The 17,631-nt window shown below is 40.8% G+C and overlaps 3 protein-coding genes across 4 annotated transcripts in view; all 3 read right to left on the bottom strand.

The window, feature by feature from the left end:
* LOC112554948 overlaps nucleotides 1-17,631 on the bottom strand; it is a 141,959-nt gene that overhangs the window by 22,737 nt on the left and 101,591 nt on the right. The gene's annotated exons all lie outside the window — the stretch shown is intronic.
* Nucleotides 1-17,631, bottom strand: part of LOC112555482 — a 70,690-nt gene that overhangs the window by 43,774 nt on the left and 9,285 nt on the right. The window lies entirely within an intron of this gene.
* On the bottom strand, nucleotides 272-2,118 carry LOC112554947. The gene is made up of 3 exons (XM_025223025.1): nucleotides 1,877-2,118; nucleotides 1,191-1,561; nucleotides 272-1,022 (listed from the first exon to the last, which is right to left on the bottom strand). Exons 1-3 carry the CDS (start codon nucleotides 2,089-2,091, stop codon nucleotides 865-867), a joined length of 744 nt encoding a protein of 247 aa, XP_025078810.1. The 5' UTR covers nucleotides 2,092-2,118; the 3' UTR covers nucleotides 272-864.

Below are 17,631 nucleotides of genomic sequence, written 5' to 3'. Positions count from 1 at the left end.
TGTACCTGTTTTAAACTAACAATAAAAATCTTTATTGAAACATTCATTGTGTGACATTTATAAACGATTTGAAACATTTGTACATCGTGTGAATGTGTTTGTGCCAAACAGTTACACTTGTAACATGTGTTGTATAAGTGAGCCGCTAGTGTTTGTTGTGTTTACATCAATAAATCTCTTCACTCAATGAAGCGGGTTTTGATGGACCACTCATGTCTGTATTTAGTCTCAGAGTTCTGTCCCCTTTCTTAACCACTGGCAGTAAACAATATCAGATTGAATACTTTATTGCACGACACTGATATTACAGTCTGAGGCCCTTGACATCACGTGTTCAACCTCTTATATTGACATTGACACAGACATCACACTAGTAGACTCACACACTCACGGATATGTTGACACTAACACTAACACACACACCTCAGACAAACCTGTTGACACTTGTTTTGTAAACAGAGACACCGTGATGTAAAAATCTATCATGACGTCATATCTATTACATCATAAGGTGATGACGTGGTGATAGACTGACACTAGGAGACGAGAAACACAATTGTTGGTGTAAGAGACTGACACACGACTACAGCAGGTGACAGGTGTGTCAGTGTCAGTGTCAGTCACCTTCTATCGGCTTGTCGTCAGGGGAGACAATCACAAGTTGTGACGTACAGCGGGACATGATGTCAAGTCGGACAGAGGTAAAGTTGAAAAATTGTGAATACTCAGATCTATATAAACCGTAATCAATGTTCTCCAGACAGACGACGACTTTTCTCTCCAGACCACAAACACGATATCCGCTCGCCACCCACACCACGTCACTGCGGGCCGTGGCCACGTCCTCGATGTCATCATCCTCCATCACCCGCACTGGGATACCCGCTTCTTGCAGTCCTGTGACCACATCCGGCTGATCACTAACGTCATCCCAGTACAACACCAGCACGTCTCTCCACTGTAGACAGGTGTGTGTGCGCCACTGGTAGAGGTCAATGTTGTAGATGTTGTTGTGCTTCTCCCTGTCAACATGGATATAAACAATAGCATCGTGACGTCATCACGTAAACTGAGAGACACACGTCACTAACAGTCTTATTTACAAGACTGTTTCTCACCTGTTCGTTGTTTATCACATTGGTAAGTGTTTAACTGTAAACAACGTTACACTACACAATACACACACCTACCTGTAACACCAACACGGAGACTGTGTAGGAAGCTGGCCACCTCACGTCCGCACGTCACAAAGACACCTGGCCTACGACCTGAGTGACCTTGACCTCGGTGATACAGTCGTGTGACTGGCGGGCCGTCTGTGTGGTCGGGCACACCTCGCTCTCTGTACCGCCGTACCTGACGGTATCTAGTGATCCCCGAGTCCTGCTCGACTTCCCTGACGACGGCCGGAGGAGAGCGGAGGGGTCTGGTTAAATATTCCACTTGCCAGCCGGCGGGTGCGTAGTTATGGAAACAACTTGCCGCCCACAGATGGAGACGAGGAACTCGTGTCAGCAGCAACTCACAGAAATTCTGGAAGGTGTTGATTCTGTAGCCAAAACTGTAACATAGGATGTAGCTACACACATTACACTGTGTACTATTATTAATGTGTGATTCTGTTTGTGTATCATGTGTAATATTGTTACCAATGATGTCAACAGGTAAGTGATGTAAAAATAATGACACGTGTTGCAACACAATCTGTGTAACAGCCTCTGATTCAAAACAAATCTGCTGACAACACAACACCTCCATCAGGTGTCACAACTGTTGAGGAAACATCACCTGTTAAGCACCAAATAGTTGTAATCCAGTAAATGCAGACAGCATCTACATGTGTGATTATCATCACATTACACGCTGTACAACTCACCTTTTCTGACTCAGCACTTCATCAGCGATGACGTACAACGACCCTCCGCTCGCCGCCTGTGACAAGTCGTTGACGGCCTTCTCCATGTCTTTACAGCTATAAAGCTCATACTGCAGTAGGTGAGGCTGACCGGGTGATACACCTGCTGACTGTTGTGTCTTTACTGTCTGCAGCAACAGGTGATACAACATGCTGCACGCTGCACGACTCCCCATCCACGTACTGACAACGTAGACGTGGTGACCACATCGCAGCCACTCTATGGCCATCAGCAGCAGCACCACAGTTTTACCTGTACCGGGCGGTCCGGTGACAAAGAGTGTGGGAGGCGCCGTGTGTAGCAGGTGAACTTGCTCCGGGAAGAGTGTTATTACAGCAGTGTAGCACTCCCCTGTCCACCACACGGCCTCACCCAGGGTCTTGACACTCACACGTGGAGGACATGTGCATGGCACAGTCACTGTTGTCGCCGGACCACAGAACCTACAACAAACGAGTGTGACCATTTGATGTTTACAAATTCTGGATAACCAGGCAATCCGCGATGGCTTTCGTCTTTTTCTTTAGTATCTGTCGACTAGTGAGCACATTTAATGCTCTTGGTTTATTTGATCCATTGAGTAGACAGTCCTGAAGGTTAGGAAGAGGTGACTTTTGGCTTTTTTTTTTTTGGTTCTTTTTTTAAATAATACTTCTCACTTACTTGCAACTTATTTTACAGAATAGTGTTAGCTCAAAAATTATCACTTAAGAACTAAAACAAAACACAGACAGCATAAGAGGGACAGGAAAACTAATATCATATTAACAATAAAAAATAACAACACCATTCGTAAAGAAAACGCAAAGAGGAAGAGAGAAGGGTATGAAAAGGATTACAAATTATGGAAAAGGTTGTTAGGAGGAATGTTTACGGAAGAGGTGTGTTTTCAGTTCACGTGTAAAGGATTCAATAGTGGGTAGGTGGCGGGTATGGAAAGGGAGAGAGTTCCGTTGTTTCGCTGCACAATCACTAAACATCCTGTGACCATAATTATGTTGTTGCTGAGGTGACAGGAAGAGTCAGTGGTGGTTAGTCATCTGTCCACCACGCCACTGGGGTGTCCGTTCTCTTGTCTACTTTGGCTACTTGATTCATTGTTGAGGGATTGACCAATGGTACCCCTTGCTGTGTGTGTCTTTGAAAATGTGCACAGTTAAATAGGCAATCGAGAACGGAAGGGCACTTCTCGACGTTAGAGAAGACGGAACAACTGGTCAGCACCTGAAGCGACTTCGCCATCTGTACAGTCAACTTCACTTGAACCTCGAAACCAGACCAAGAGGACATAACTCAGGAAGAAGGACTCTTTGGTTAGAGAACCTTGAGTAAGGGGCGAGTCAGTGACTGTCAGGACTACATGCTGCCGCCGTGGAGAGCAAAGGGCTGCGTGACCAGGACTTGCACTACCTGTGAGAGTCAAGGCTGACAAACGTCGTCGTTGTCAAGAGAGGAGAAAACCTGCTGGGTTCGTTCGCACCCCAAAGAACCGGAGAACTGTGCATGAAGGTTGTCGTCGCTCTCTGACGAGGTTGGCAGATCGGGTGGGAAGGACGACAGATTGGCGGGGCAATACTTTTGAGGGAAAATCATCAGAGTGCCGTGACTGTCGGCTGGAGTATTAGTCTCCACCAACTCACCATCGTGGACAAACAACAAAACAAGAACAGTTTTAACATCAGAGCTGAGTTGCAAGACTGGACGCAGGATGAAAGTGGCTTCATACACAGAATAAACAGAGGTGGGCCGACTACTGAGTCTTGAGGAACGCCACAAGAAAGAGGAGCAGGGCGAGATGTTTGACCATCAACAAACACAGTCTGCATCCTATCAGTGAGGTAGGAGTTGAACCCCGCTAGTGCAGGTCCAGAAATCCCGTAGAGGGTGTGTAGTCTATGAATGAGCAGAGAGTGGTCTATAGTGTCAAATGCAGCAGACAGGTCCAGTAGAGTTAAGGTAGAAACATCACCACTGTCAAGGGCAGATAATATGTGGGTGGTCACTTTAATTAAAGTAGTTTCAGTTCTGTGAAAAGGTCTATATGCTGACTGAGCATGGGGGATGAGCTGGTGATCCAGTAAGTAGCCCACAGCTGTATTAAACCAACTTTCTCTGTGATCTTTGAGAGAAAAGAAAAGTTGGCAACTGGGCGATAATTGTTCGACACATTGACATCAAGCGTGGATTTCTTAAGAACTGGCTTCACTAGAGCATTTTTAAACAAAGATGTGAAAACATCTGATCACAAGCTGACACTCACAATGTTTGTGATGGAAGGAAGTAAAATGTGTAACTACTCAAGAAGAAGACTTGTGGATATTTGATCTAACTGGCAAGTTGTTGGCTTGGCTTTCAGAATAACCGCCTTTATATCAGCATCACAGGCTGGTTGAAATTTGGTCAGAGAGTGTCCCTGGGAAATATCATAGAGATGCTGTCAGGCTCTGATATCGAGTCCAAGGATGATCGAATGTCACGAAATCTTGTTATGAAAATAATTTCAAAACACTTGTTGCAACTGTGAAGCAGGATAGTGGGTGGGCAGTGCCATCGCCTTGCTATTTCTAGTCATTCGATTTTAGAAGTCGAAAAGTGTCCTGGGGTAAGTGCAATTAATTATTTTAGCCTGAAGATATGATGTTTTAACCTTGTTGATACATTTTGCAATCTTTCACTTCGCATGCCAAGACGTGTTGCCATGCCAATTGTCTTTACTTTTGGGTTATTATCAACCTCGGTAATTATATCCACATTATCTGGAAGCAAAAACATTTTCCTTTTAGTTGCCATGGTTATAGAGCTGTTTACCACAAACAACAAAACGCGTGCGGCTACATACAGGTCTCGAGTGGAATCCGTTTTATGATGGGGGTAGAGAGGTGGTTGTGGCCAGATGAATAACACGTTCGCTGTAGGTAACTGGAGTGGCGGTACATGTACACAACACTGTCATAAAATACAGGTAGCGGGGACTGGAGTTGAGATGTCTTCTTTGATTCTTAATCTCCAAGGATCCCTAGCGACAAGCTTCGAACTTGGGTCTAACCCCAATATTAAAAGCTGGCTTGTGGCCGTACGTGCACGCGATTGGTCAGTCGTACCGCATTGTCTGCCACTACATCCAATCACGCACCACAGCTAGGTTTTCCTAGTTGTTCACAAGCTAACCTTACAAGTCCCAAAAAGCTTGATTAATGATCTTATCCTCGGCAGACACAATGAGGTAACAAGCGATTTTAAAGTAAAGAGACCAACAGAGCCAATGACTTCATCACGATCCATGTTGTTTTCCGGACAACAAAATACTTACCAAAAATAATAAACATTTTTATATCATATCATATATTTCTACAACTCACCTGGCTACCAGTGTCTTGTACACGTCACGTGTCATGTGACTGTCAGGTCCAGCTCCAGCCACACGTCGCTGCCACCAGTGTCCGAGTTCACTCAGCACGTGACTACTGACGTCCCACGGTGTCTTAGGGTCAGAGAGCTGATCACAGCACAGACACAGACCTGGGATGTCGGCGGGGTCTGATGTTGTTCCCAGACACCGACACAGGTCCTGTAATACAACCACGTGATCAAAAGAGCGTATTCTTTGACAGTTGTGGTGTTTAAACTAAGCAGGTTTTTGAAAATTATAGTATCATCTGATGTCACCAGCCAGGGCTATCCCCCTTGGCGGCTTGTAAGTGTGCATGTGTGTGTATGAGTAGCAGTGTACTACTTCACCCCACAGAAGGGGTCATCCAGTGCATGACGATAGATTGTCTTCAAGGAAGATAATTGTTAAAGTATGTGAGAGAGAGAGATTGCCATATAAGATTACTTCACAGCTCATTCGAGCTACTAACTGAACGTAAGTCGCTTACGAGTAAAAAGAAAAACTGTATTTAATTGGTCTGTAAACAGTGAAATGTAACACAAATACTTTAACTTTCATGATGTGAAAACAGTTTACTTGAGCTATGCGGGTCGTCCGGAGATGGCCTGTTGAAAGTTGACGAGCCGTGAGGTTGGGGAAAGCGATGGTTCTTAGTGATGCGCAGACCGGAGCGATGTCGGACACCAGTGAACAACATGGCCTCGCCTTGTCCAGCTGTGACACGGCCTTGTTAAGCTCTTCTTTTTATTTTGATTCATCATATTTCCTGCTGTGACATCTTCAGGTCCTGTAGGTTGTCACCAAATGTCTTCACCTCAATACGACAACCAAAATGTCGTGAAGAAGAAGTACATCCAAAGTCTCCTTGTTCTCACAGTTTCGGGCAGACACGACGGAAGACTGAGGGCTACAGGTAACTGGGCAACTGCGGACTGAAACAAGGTTCACTCAAGTACTGTCCGAACTTCAGCTGACTAAGTCCTACCAAAACTTCTTTGTTCCTTTAGACATTGTCTGCAGACACATGAGAACCCGATTCATTGGAGCGCATCGTCTCTGTAATCACTGTTTAATACTCTTCAGTCCGACCCAGTAGTGATGGATGGGAGCCTGACCGACAGCAGTGTCAGAGTCATAGGGCGCTGTTTGTTGGACTGACCGGCCCGCTCAAGGTGCTGGTCCTGAAGGCCCACAATACTCCTCACCAGTCAATGGAGGCTTGATCTTGGTCATCGGCACGCGGTTGAAGTAGAACAGGAGGCAGGAAGTAGGCTCAGGGAGTCGAGAGATCAGGAAAAGAACGCGGCCCTCAACCCATTGTAACCAGAATGTCTTTGAGCTTGTTCTGTAATGTTTAACTGCATCAAAGCCGCTTTAGTACATGAAACTGAAAGCTTGACGTATATTACTATAAGTCAATTTATTTCAACTTTTCTTTGACAAACCTTTATCATTTACTTTTACAATAAACGATTCCAGTTTTTCGAAAAGGAAATATTAATTACAAATTACCAATGGCATTATTGTTTACCACTTAGTATATTTCATGTTCAAATCGCTTTTTTTTCAACTTCACACTTTTGCTTATATTTACACTGGTACATCCTCATGTAGTTTTTATTTAAATAAATGTGTAAAAAAACAAACCTCTCGATTGATGAGCCTTGTGACTGCTTCGTCGATCTGAATTGAACACCACGTATGGTTTGACAACCTTCTACGAGTACAGGTGAGGAGTTGACATCAAAGATTACGTCAGCGCCTGACTGTTTGCTCACCTCGTCAAGTAGAGATAGGTTTTCTGTAAAAAAAATATATTTTTTATTGTTAAAATCTAGCCGACAGTTGCATTTCAAACTGTAATTAGTACAACAAACTAATGGTAATAGTTTTAATGCCATGGGGGCCTAAGGCATGCGATACAAAACTTTAACATTGAATAAGGTCTCGTCCACACAATGTAGAAGACCTCAACGACCGCGACAATTCTAAATAGTCCTAATGCACTATCTCTGCCCCGACAGTCATAGTCCTCAAGGGCGCCCCTAGTGCTTTGAGTTTTTTCAACATTTTGAGTAAACACGGTGCGCATGAAAATTTTATATCCAGAGCGTATCTCTAAAAACATAAAAAAGAAATTGCAGGTCTTTCTCTCTCTCTCATATCTTTTTCACTCCGCGGAAGACAGAACTGTAGCGAGCAACAGTATCACATACACTCTTTGAAGAGAACTGGAAGGTAGCTGGTGGAGGATGTCAGCTTTAAGGCATTTACACTGTAAGTGTAGGTGTTAAATTATAGTTATTTGTTTGCATGAAATCATAAAGAACATCAGTGAATAGAAGGAAGAGCAGTTTGCATGAAATTTTTCTGGTATTTTTTTCAATTTTTTGCATTGCGCTTATCTGGTCTGCACTCAGTCTCACCGTACTTGTTGAGAATAAGTAGAATAAAGCATTCGAGTGCCAACATTTTGCCTGAGGAAGAAAACCAAAACTCACCTGTATTCTGAAGTAGTGCAGCTGTTCGTCGGTCACTGGGCGTGTAGGTAAACTTTATTCGACTCTTCCGCCGCCTCTAGAATTTTCTCCTCCAGGGCCTCTTTCCAGCATTGTCCTGTAATATTTATTACAAATTACATGTACCATCCTAGACTGAGAACTCCATCTATAAGAAGGTTATTGTGTGTGATAAAAATACGCATAGAGTACATTGTTTACTTATAATTATACATTCGTGAAATTCCTTTTTTACCATTTATGCAAGTTGTAACCTCTTTGACTTGACCCGTCTAACCCAACAGACTACCCAGTCCTGGGTTGACTACACCTTGTCTCAAACCTGTTGTGAAGCAGACGGCGGGGGGACCAGACATGGCTGTCTCCCCTCAGCAGGACCAAGTCTATAAGAGGCAGCGACTGTCGTCTGCGGTCTGTCAGGACAGGATATAGGACTGTTCATGTCTCTCTGTGCTTGATGACACAGGTAGAGTCAGCTAGGATGTCAAACATGAGGCAGACACTACATGTGTGAGATATTTATTGTCCAAGGCATTCCACAATTGTTAGCTGCCACTTGTCAAGTAATTGTATCACGTGACTAACTGTAGTAATTAATAAATTCCCGTATACGTACACCTATACAACAAAAGCTAACTATAACACGTGTTTTTTTAAGGGTCATATCCTTTTAACAGATTTCATTTAGGAAATCCGTCCGTTGTTTAATTTATTAACATGTAATAGTACTGTTACAGGGAAATAACCTGAAAAAAAAATTTATATAAACACAGCAGCAGGTGTTGAATAGCGGGACATAAACACAAGGTAGATGAATTGACTTAGCGCGAAATAAAAAGTTGCCTCCTTACCTCTGGTTACAGATGTAAGACGGCATCGCTCTGTGCACTTAACGGCGTCTACCATGTTTAGACTAGCTGAGTGTAGAGATGAACTTGAATCTTTACTTGGTTTTTTGCCAGCCCTATTAACCCTTTCTGTCCGTGCTTGGCTTTGTGAATCAAATGTTTAACACTAATCCGTAGTAAAATCATGGACAGAGCTCTGGGTATCAGGGCCCCAGACCCTCACCTACATACCTCCCTGGTCCACCAAAGCTGGCATATGAGACCTGAAATCTCACAAATCTCTGTTGTCAGTCCCGTTACTGTGTTCTGTCGCCTTTGTCTGTGGTGGTGGTATCCCTACCTCATATACAGTACATGGAGACAACTACAAGAAATAATATACACCTTTCTTAAGTGATCATGGACTGGTTGTGTGTGTAATATTCCGTAAACTATGGCAATATCTGACTTCACCTACCTTGTTACTCTGGTCATAAAAGAAAATGGAAAGATGGCGATCAATCATTTCTACTCGATGTTTCTTCCGGGTGTCAACGAAGTCTACCGTATCGGTTTTCACCCTAAAACACTAACAAAACTATAAATATCTAGCTTCAGCATCGAAAAAAGCGACCACTTGCTCCAGACATTATATTGTATATTGAAGGTAGTCACCTTGTGAGATAAATATAACTTTTTATATTTCATAATAATTCGACTTTCCATTGGGTCTAAGTATTGCTGTGCCAGACGAAAAGATTTAAAGTTGTAAAAAATAATCCACTATTAATCACCTAGTATAGCAATGTTTAACACTGCTGTGTTTGAAACTGCTCAGTCTGGATACGGTTCGCAATAGCGAGAGAGGTGTGTGTGGTGTGTGAAGAGAATAAATAACCTATTATAATATTTGCAGAAAATAGCATCAACCTGAAGATGGGAGGGTGGTTTTAACACTATAACATCATGATCAATATCAATCTTGCACAAATGTAAGTAAAGGAGATGATACAAAATTAATCAAATTACAAGGACATAAATATATATATTATGTCAACTCAGTATGTATTAATTTTGTGATGACAATTTAAATTCTTATAGGTTTATTTGATGTAAAGATATTTTAATTTCCATTTTGCTAATATGTTTGCTAATGGCATTTTCTTTTCACAGCAAAATGTGTCTTGATTTCACAGCAGGCGCAGAAGCTTTTGTTCTGGTGTTAGGTTGCTGTGTGAGTCTTTTAAACATCATCTTCTTATTATGAGAATTTAATTGCTCATTTTTTAACATTATATAGCACAATCCCAATATACTGTACAATCTCTATTTCCTCATCAGCCACCTCGCTTAAATCAGTTGCATACTGGTTATTAGCGAAAGTTGTAATTTTCCTTTATCATCATTTCAAATACATTAAGCAGATCCATATTGATGCGGAGATGGGATATGCCTTTCAATATCTTTACATTCAATTAAAAATTGCTTGTGGAAATTTCAATTGCTTTTTCTTTTGCAAGCAGTTTCAACCTGCTCTTCTTCACTATACACAGGTTAGAAACTGTAAATCATGAAGTAGTGCAGATCCTGAAAATGTATAGATATACAATGTTATCATTTGAAATAATTTAGAAACAGTTTATTGGTGCCATATTATTGATATATGAAAAGTGTATTTAAAAAAACAAAAATACAGTCGAACTTAAAATAATTGAATGTAGGATCAATCCCTTTCACATCATATCATTGTCTAGAGGTAAACGCACTAATAATATAAAGAAGAAAAAAATTGCTTCTACATACACTCAGTATTTGCTTCAAATTGCTGGTATTTTTAATACATTGTCAATAATGTACTCAAAACAGTGCAAAAATTTCCAGCTTGTATACTTACCACCAACATTAGGGATTATTTCTATACAGTTTGTCTTAAATGTTGTCATCTGACATCAACTCCCACAGAAGACTCTTCCAAACACTCCAGCAGACCTGATCATGCCAATTATGATTAAACAAACATTGTCTACAAATTTTAAGTAAAAAAGCAAAGAGATAATGAAGAAAATGGCTAGTTTTCTAACTCTATATATTTTTTATCCAGGTAGAAACTAAACTAAACAGTTCACTAAACGATTTGCCGTCTTGTGCATATTTATTTCACGGGAAACTAGACACATATTAATTTATCAGGGCTGTGTCCTCCGCAGAAAAAGATCTAGGTACCAAGAGAATGCAATGCAAAGCCTATAGTCAGCACACAACAAACGGTTTGAAACTAAGTATTTCCATCGAAATACATTTATTTAAAATAACTAGATACATTTCTGATTTAGTTTTTGTTACAGGTGGTGAATCATTTACGCTGGTTCCTCCAGAAGTCTTTCATGATATGGGAGAGTAATAAAATAATAATACTGACATATGTAGGAGGTGCAATATGTGTACTTATATAGAACACTCCAGTTCAATCTTCTAATTCAACAATGGAAATGCTTTTGTTAGAAGTATATGGAGAGTTATTATTTTCATGCATAACAAACAACAATGAGTTGAACATTTCAGATGATGATGTTTTCAACTGGGAAATTTTAAAAATGCACTTTATATCACATAGATATTCCTGATGGTATTTTTGAACAAAACATGAAATATTAAGAAAAAGCCGCCACGGTTTTTGTACTTTAGAGAAGGAAGCTACATATAATTTTCCAAAGCTGGCTTAAATTATAAAATGTTTATTCAAGTTCTAAACACAGACTATGACATAATTTGGGAGGTGTACACAGCAGGTTTGTCTTGACATCACAGTCAGTTTGACATGTAACAAGTTTTAGCCTACAAGTCTAATACATGTTACAGTACCAGTGTTCTACAGTTAGATTCCAGTAGACACTGATCAGTTTCTGAATGACATGGAAGTGCAGTGTCTACATTCTTAAACAGTTGCAAATAATATTGTTATCAAGTCTGAAATGGCTACACCTGGTCCAGTGAAAAGTGCTAAATATTAACTCTAAAGAGAGAAACATTGCCGTCACAATCCCACCAGCAGCATGTAGTAAATATCACATTACTGCTTTTTGCTAGTTATTGGCATCACAAAGAATAACAAGCAAGATAATAATCTATTATATAGAAACCTTTCACAGAAGAGTAATTCAAACAACACCTTGACATAACCTAATGTGAATGGTAAGTATCAGGCTCCCTTGTCAAATGTCATGAATCAATTGTTCTAAAATATTATTTCTTTCGTGCAGAATCAACACCACTGAGAGCCAGACAACAATATCAAAGCCATCAAAGCGGCTTATGCTAGACAGTTGCACATTTCTGAAAAAATCTTTTTGACTGTCAGATAAAAACACACAAGCAGGTGATGTTACCAACTGTAAGCCAGATTCCATCCGTCCAACTGGATCACCTGAAGAAACAAAATACCTGATGATGCAAAAGAATGCACAACAAAGAATAAGACAACGAAAACTTATAGCTCCTGGACAGTGAACTTGAATCGAGTTAAAAAGAATTGCAATTGATGGGAATCAAAATAAATCTGGCACAGGCTGAGGTAGCAAATACTAGATTGGAAAACAGATGGAAAATGAATTGGTAATGCTGGCTGCTCAAAGTGTGACCAACTGATTGAGGTGGATGTTGCATATTCAGCTAAAGTCAAATTGAATACTAAATAATTGACCATTATTATTTCAGTTAGAAATTATGACAGCACACTGGAACACATGATTTTTTGCTACTTTGGCAAGGATGTATCTGAAGTCCACTATATATTCTAAAGCATTGGATATTAATGGGGAGGAGTTTATGTATTTCTAAAGCATGATGCAAACAAAAGGTGCAATATATATACAACATGGAGTAAAGACACATACTAATAAGCCACAAGCAAAACTTGTGCATTAAGTCTGACAAAGCAAAGACAGTATTTACCTTAGTTGTACTGAAGAAAATGGAAACAATTTTTGGAGAACATCATTGGTTCTCTCAATGGTGCTCCGTGTTGAGCTGTGGGCACAGTTGAACTTTACCTTGTCTGGTATTTTAAAAAAGGGATACTAAGCAAGTCCCTCATAGGTAGCCACTGTCTCCCATATTCATCCCATGTCAATAGCCAAATGTGTCAGCCACTACACTTGCATTGTGCATGTAGCATAAAATTGTAATGCCACCATCACCTGCAAAAAGACAATAGGAAAATATTATTGACCCAATGATTTATATATTTAGTATTCACATCTCAACGAAACTGTCCATTTTTAGTAAGGACGATGTGAATCATTAACCTATTATGATTATCTACCTCTTGAGCCACATGCTTACAACTTGAGACATACTGCAAGTGTAACCGGACTGACCGACCCCACGCTAACCCTATGCTACAACCTTATCTTAACGCCAAATCAATCCGTTCCTCTTGTTGTTCCAGGGAGGAAGACGGAAGTTTCCCAAGGAGAAATTTCCACTCTATGAAAACCTAGCTGTCGTTAGTACGGTGCTCGCTCGTCTGTGGCGATCTTTTGCTCTCGCGTGTTCTTTTTACCTATCATTACACGCACCGAACTCAGCCGACCTTGGAGTCCACAAAAGACCTGCTTTACTTTCTAACTAAAGTGTCTTTGCAATCGGTGCATCAATTCCGCCGGACCTTCTCGTGTGTTCTTTTCTCTGCTGCTGTGTCATTCCCAGCGGACCACAGCGCCTCGCGGCACCAAGGTACTTCTCGCTAGCTGAGGTGTGGGGTGGAGGGACTAGGCACTGTCAGCTGTACCTGCTGACCTAAAGCTGACGTAAACAGCGCTCGCGCTACAGCAAGGAACTGCCTGTCAAATTGATAAACATGTCTTAAAGCAAACTATATAAGAGATTCGGGTGCTCTGCTACTTCAATCTGTGTTGTTTTACTTAAATACAATGACATCAATTTTTTAATAATGTTTACATACTCTAAAACAACACTCGGAGCACAGTGGATGGGCCAGAATCGTGAGTCTGCTCATATGACCCAAGAATAGCAAACTGTGAATTTTCTTGGATTATTGCTGTCACCAGAGTGAAAGTAGAAAATTTCATTACTTTTATTGCAAAGTTCAAGTTTTTCCTTTCCAGATATGTATAGTTTTGTGGTCTCATGTTTACCTGAGAGCAGCATAATAAACAACAAACATCACCAATGTCGTCAACACCGTTTAAGTTATACGCCATTGTTTTTTTATGTAATTATATTTTGATGTCATTCTAACATTATTAAATATTTTTTAACGTACGTTTCCAATTTTGTGTAGAATAGTGTGATCATATTTATTACTTAGATTACTATGATGATCTTATCATTACACATCTTTATAATGAAGACAAGTATGACACTATTAAAACTACAAATCTTATATTTCACATTTAATACTTTGCCTGATACTACAGTTGACCCTATGAGAACCAGTGCTCTTAATTGCATGAGTACATTTGTGAAGAGGATTCAGCTAACGGTCATTGTGTTGATCATTAAAAACAATAGAATCAGCCCTTCACTGCTCCTCCTACTCAGGACAATTAACCACGAAGCAACCAGGAACATAAAGTGCAGCAACAAATAGGATGAGTGATTCATCAGCGCAGTCAGCTCTGTTCTGTGCCATGAAAATATGTTTTATGAAAATGTGCGAGTTTTTCTAGCAGTACATGAATCAGTCTGTATCTCTACAGGATTACATAGAATGCATGCTTGCTTTTGTGTCCAATGATGCCCAAGTACAGGGTTGGGCGCTTGTTTATGCTCAATCCTTGTCGGGCCTCTCTAGGGATATACATATACCTCTTCTTTTGTACCCGCTTCCCGGCTCAATGCTTGAGACAGGATTCTTCACAAAGTGCGAAAAAGGTAAAAAAGCCGAGAAATGGAGAAACGGCAAGTCGTTATGTACGAGGGTAACAGAATAAGCAAAAGTTATACTTTTTTACCTCTAGCCCTCAATCTAAAGAAAAGGAAACTGAAACACTACTCCCCCAAAACGAATTAAGAACGAGAAAATTAAAGAAGGAAAGCACAATAGATGTTAACTCCGGCAACTTCAATCTCTGGTCAAAGTTTTGGTCAGATTATCATAAACAAACACGCCGATCTCGGAAGTTTTTTTTCTTTTATAACGTTCTTTAATATTATTATCTTTCAAAAACTATCTTCGTTCGCAATCCTATCTGATTTAAAATTCTAGCATTTATTGTAATTTTTGTCTCCTTGCTGAGCAAAATGCCGGCTGACAGCGGGTCATGCGAATTGCTGGTCTTGAAAATAATCCAAAAATGAACATGCCTTTATAAGGATTAATAATGTTCTCTCTGATTCTTAGTATAGCAGGAACATTGTACATGGTCATGAGATATAACAAAAATAGTTATACATAGATGTAAACAACAACAAGCAAACATACACTTCGTTAATACAAATTCATGTTATTTTACACACGCTTACCAAGTTGATCTCAAAGCAAATCATTTTCTAAAGATAAAAAGATTAAGATTTAAAATATTTTAATGCATTAAACTCGGTAGCTCTTTTTTGGGGTGGTGGTGGGGACAGAGAACTATGACTAGTCTCGTGTTTGATGGACAAAAATTAAACCCCACAACTAGGATGTTGACCATGTCGATGCATCATAACTCAAGCACCTTCATTCCATCTCAGCTCATTGTTTCGGCGGATTGTCAGAAAAAAACACGGCAATGTCGGATATTTTTTTAACGTTCTTTACCATCACTATCTGTTCAAGAACGATCCTCTCTCGCGATCCTCAGTTCTGGCAATTACCACAATTATCGTCTGCCTGCTGCGCAAAATGTCCGTCGACAGTGTATCACACAAATTGCACGTCGAGGAAACAGTCGATAGAAATACTGTTTAAAAGCTACTCAAAATGTACAAGATTAATTATTTTCAAGAATTAACGTACTGTGAAGAGCTGCTACAGCCAGTAAGAACGATGGAGCAACCCAGTTTGCTGTGTGTGAACACCACATGTCAGGATGTAGAAGCAAGCTGCGTGCTAGCTGTCCTTGGATGATGCTGTTGACGCGGAAGAATACATCGTTCGGTCAGTTTGCGAACTAGATTATGTTATGGCAAGAATCTCAGTGTGCAAGACCGTATTGTAACGACTGTAATGTATACAAGGCACCTCGTTAGCCAATTGTACCAAGAGATGTTTTCTAGATACGTTAGTATGTAGGAACACTTTGACATGTCTCCGATAGGTATCGGCGAAAAAAGAAACAGGCAGTTCTAAAAATAGCTTCTGGGGAGTCCCCGATCTTAATGCGTTGCCTCACGTGATTGTCTACCATTTACTTCCTTGTTCTTGTAGGCATGGTAACAAGACGCTAGGAAAGCAAACTTTTCTCATTTAGAGATTAAAATTTTATAAGAAGAAATTGTCAAATGTAAACAGAGAGAATGAGCGATCGACACTTTGGATTATTCGGACGTTTAAAGTCTTCAATTATCGTGCTAAATTACTTTTTCAAAACAATGATAAATGCAGACTGTCAGTGTCCGTTGTGTAGTCGAACACTTACACTAATTTGCTAGAAATAATTCTATTGACTCCAAGCCCCCAGCGTACGTCCCCAATAACGAACTGAAGGTAATTAAGTGTGTCAAGAAAATTATTAACAATCACGAGTTTTTACTACAGAATTCACTAAAGATGCAATGACTTGAAAATTGCACTTATGGCTTGTTTTCTGAAGTCACGTTACGATCCCTTGGGGACAATCCAGGTATCATAAGTCTCTACCTTAACTACTACACACAACACACACAGGACACACTCGCCACTTAATTTTCTCCACACACGAATGTCTCTTGCCAGGTGGAGGACTCAGATTTTCTTGACGACCGTTGTTTCCCCCTTTCACCAGCAGTGACACGCTTGACACTTGCATGTCGTCAACATGTGTCCCTCTCGTCACCTCGAGGCCCTAACAAATGACCAATCGACACATCGCTAGCACCTGATAGACAGGTGGTCATTGTGACTAACCCCTGCCCACTGTACCTCCTTACTTACCCTCGCATCAGTAACCGACAGTAATCGCGTCTATACTCGTAGTCACTGCACGTGTCCAGTTGGCTGCAACAACACAGGTCGCTGTCGTCCTGCACTAGGTACATCTCGACCAGCACTAGGTACATCTCGACCAGCACTAGGTACATACTGACGTAAGCAGCCAACAATTCACAGGCCCAGCTGATTCGGGGGAGAAACAGCGGTGAGACATTTGTGCCTCTTGTCCATCCCATTGGCCTGGTGCCGCCAGAGGGCGACTGTTGTATCCACCTGACGTAGCGCCGCCTATCTGCTGACCCTTTCCCCTTCTACCCGTTTAGCAGCAAGTTCGGTCGACTTGTGTAGGAAGCAGAAGTGCAGCATCAACCCTGTGGTTATAGGGTTATTCCTAGTTATCTCATGACACAGCTGTCTTCGGTGTTTCTCCTATTCTACCTTCTGTCCATCACACGTTTATTTAAATGTTTATGTAAGAGCGAGACAGCAAAAGACGTATATAAACTTCGTGGTTATGAGTTTTAACGGAGGTACTCCTACTCATGTGTGATCTTTTGATATTTGTTGTCTCCTACTCATCTGTGATGTTTGTTGCACCGTTTGCCTCTGTTTAGGATGGTTCTTCAGTTCTTGTGCTGCGTCATTTAATACAACAGACATCTTCCTCCACTAACGGCTACTGTCTCCTCTTCTTCCATCTTTGGACTTTGGACTGAACTTGATTTTGTGTTTCCTTCACTGACACTTGTAGTTGTTTTAGCGTTGGGGACAAGTGTGGACTATTGTACACCAGTGTGGGCCAGTATGGACCAGTGTGGACCATTGTGTCTAAAGACTGACAAAAGTCATGTCAGACAAATCAGCAACAAAGCATAGAGCTAGTGGTCACATATTATTTGTG

Source organism: Pomacea canaliculata, linkage group LG14, assembly GCF_003073045.1.
Source record: "Pomacea canaliculata isolate SZHN2017 linkage group LG14, ASM307304v1, whole genome shotgun sequence".
In the NCBI taxonomy this organism is placed as follows: domain Eukaryota; kingdom Metazoa; phylum Mollusca; class Gastropoda; order Architaenioglossa; family Ampullariidae; genus Pomacea; species Pomacea canaliculata.
Note: the sequence above shows the minus strand (reverse complement) of the source record. Positions and strands in the feature narration are given on the sequence as shown.

Bases quoted from the DNA above. Each gene is read 5' to 3' on its own strand.
- LOC112554947 (XM_025223025.1), bottom strand. From the start codon at position 2,091: ATGGGGAGTCGTGCAGCGTGCAGCATGTTGTATCACCTGTTGCTGCAG. The intron at 1,562-1,876 runs GTGAGTTGTACA...CCTATGTTACAG, and splicing joins GAAGTGCTGAGTCAGAAAAG to TTTTGGCTACAGAATCAACA. The intron at 1,023-1,190 runs GTAGGTGTGTGT...CCATGTTGACAG, and splicing joins TCTCCGTGTTGGTGTTACAG to GGAGAAGCACAACAACATCT.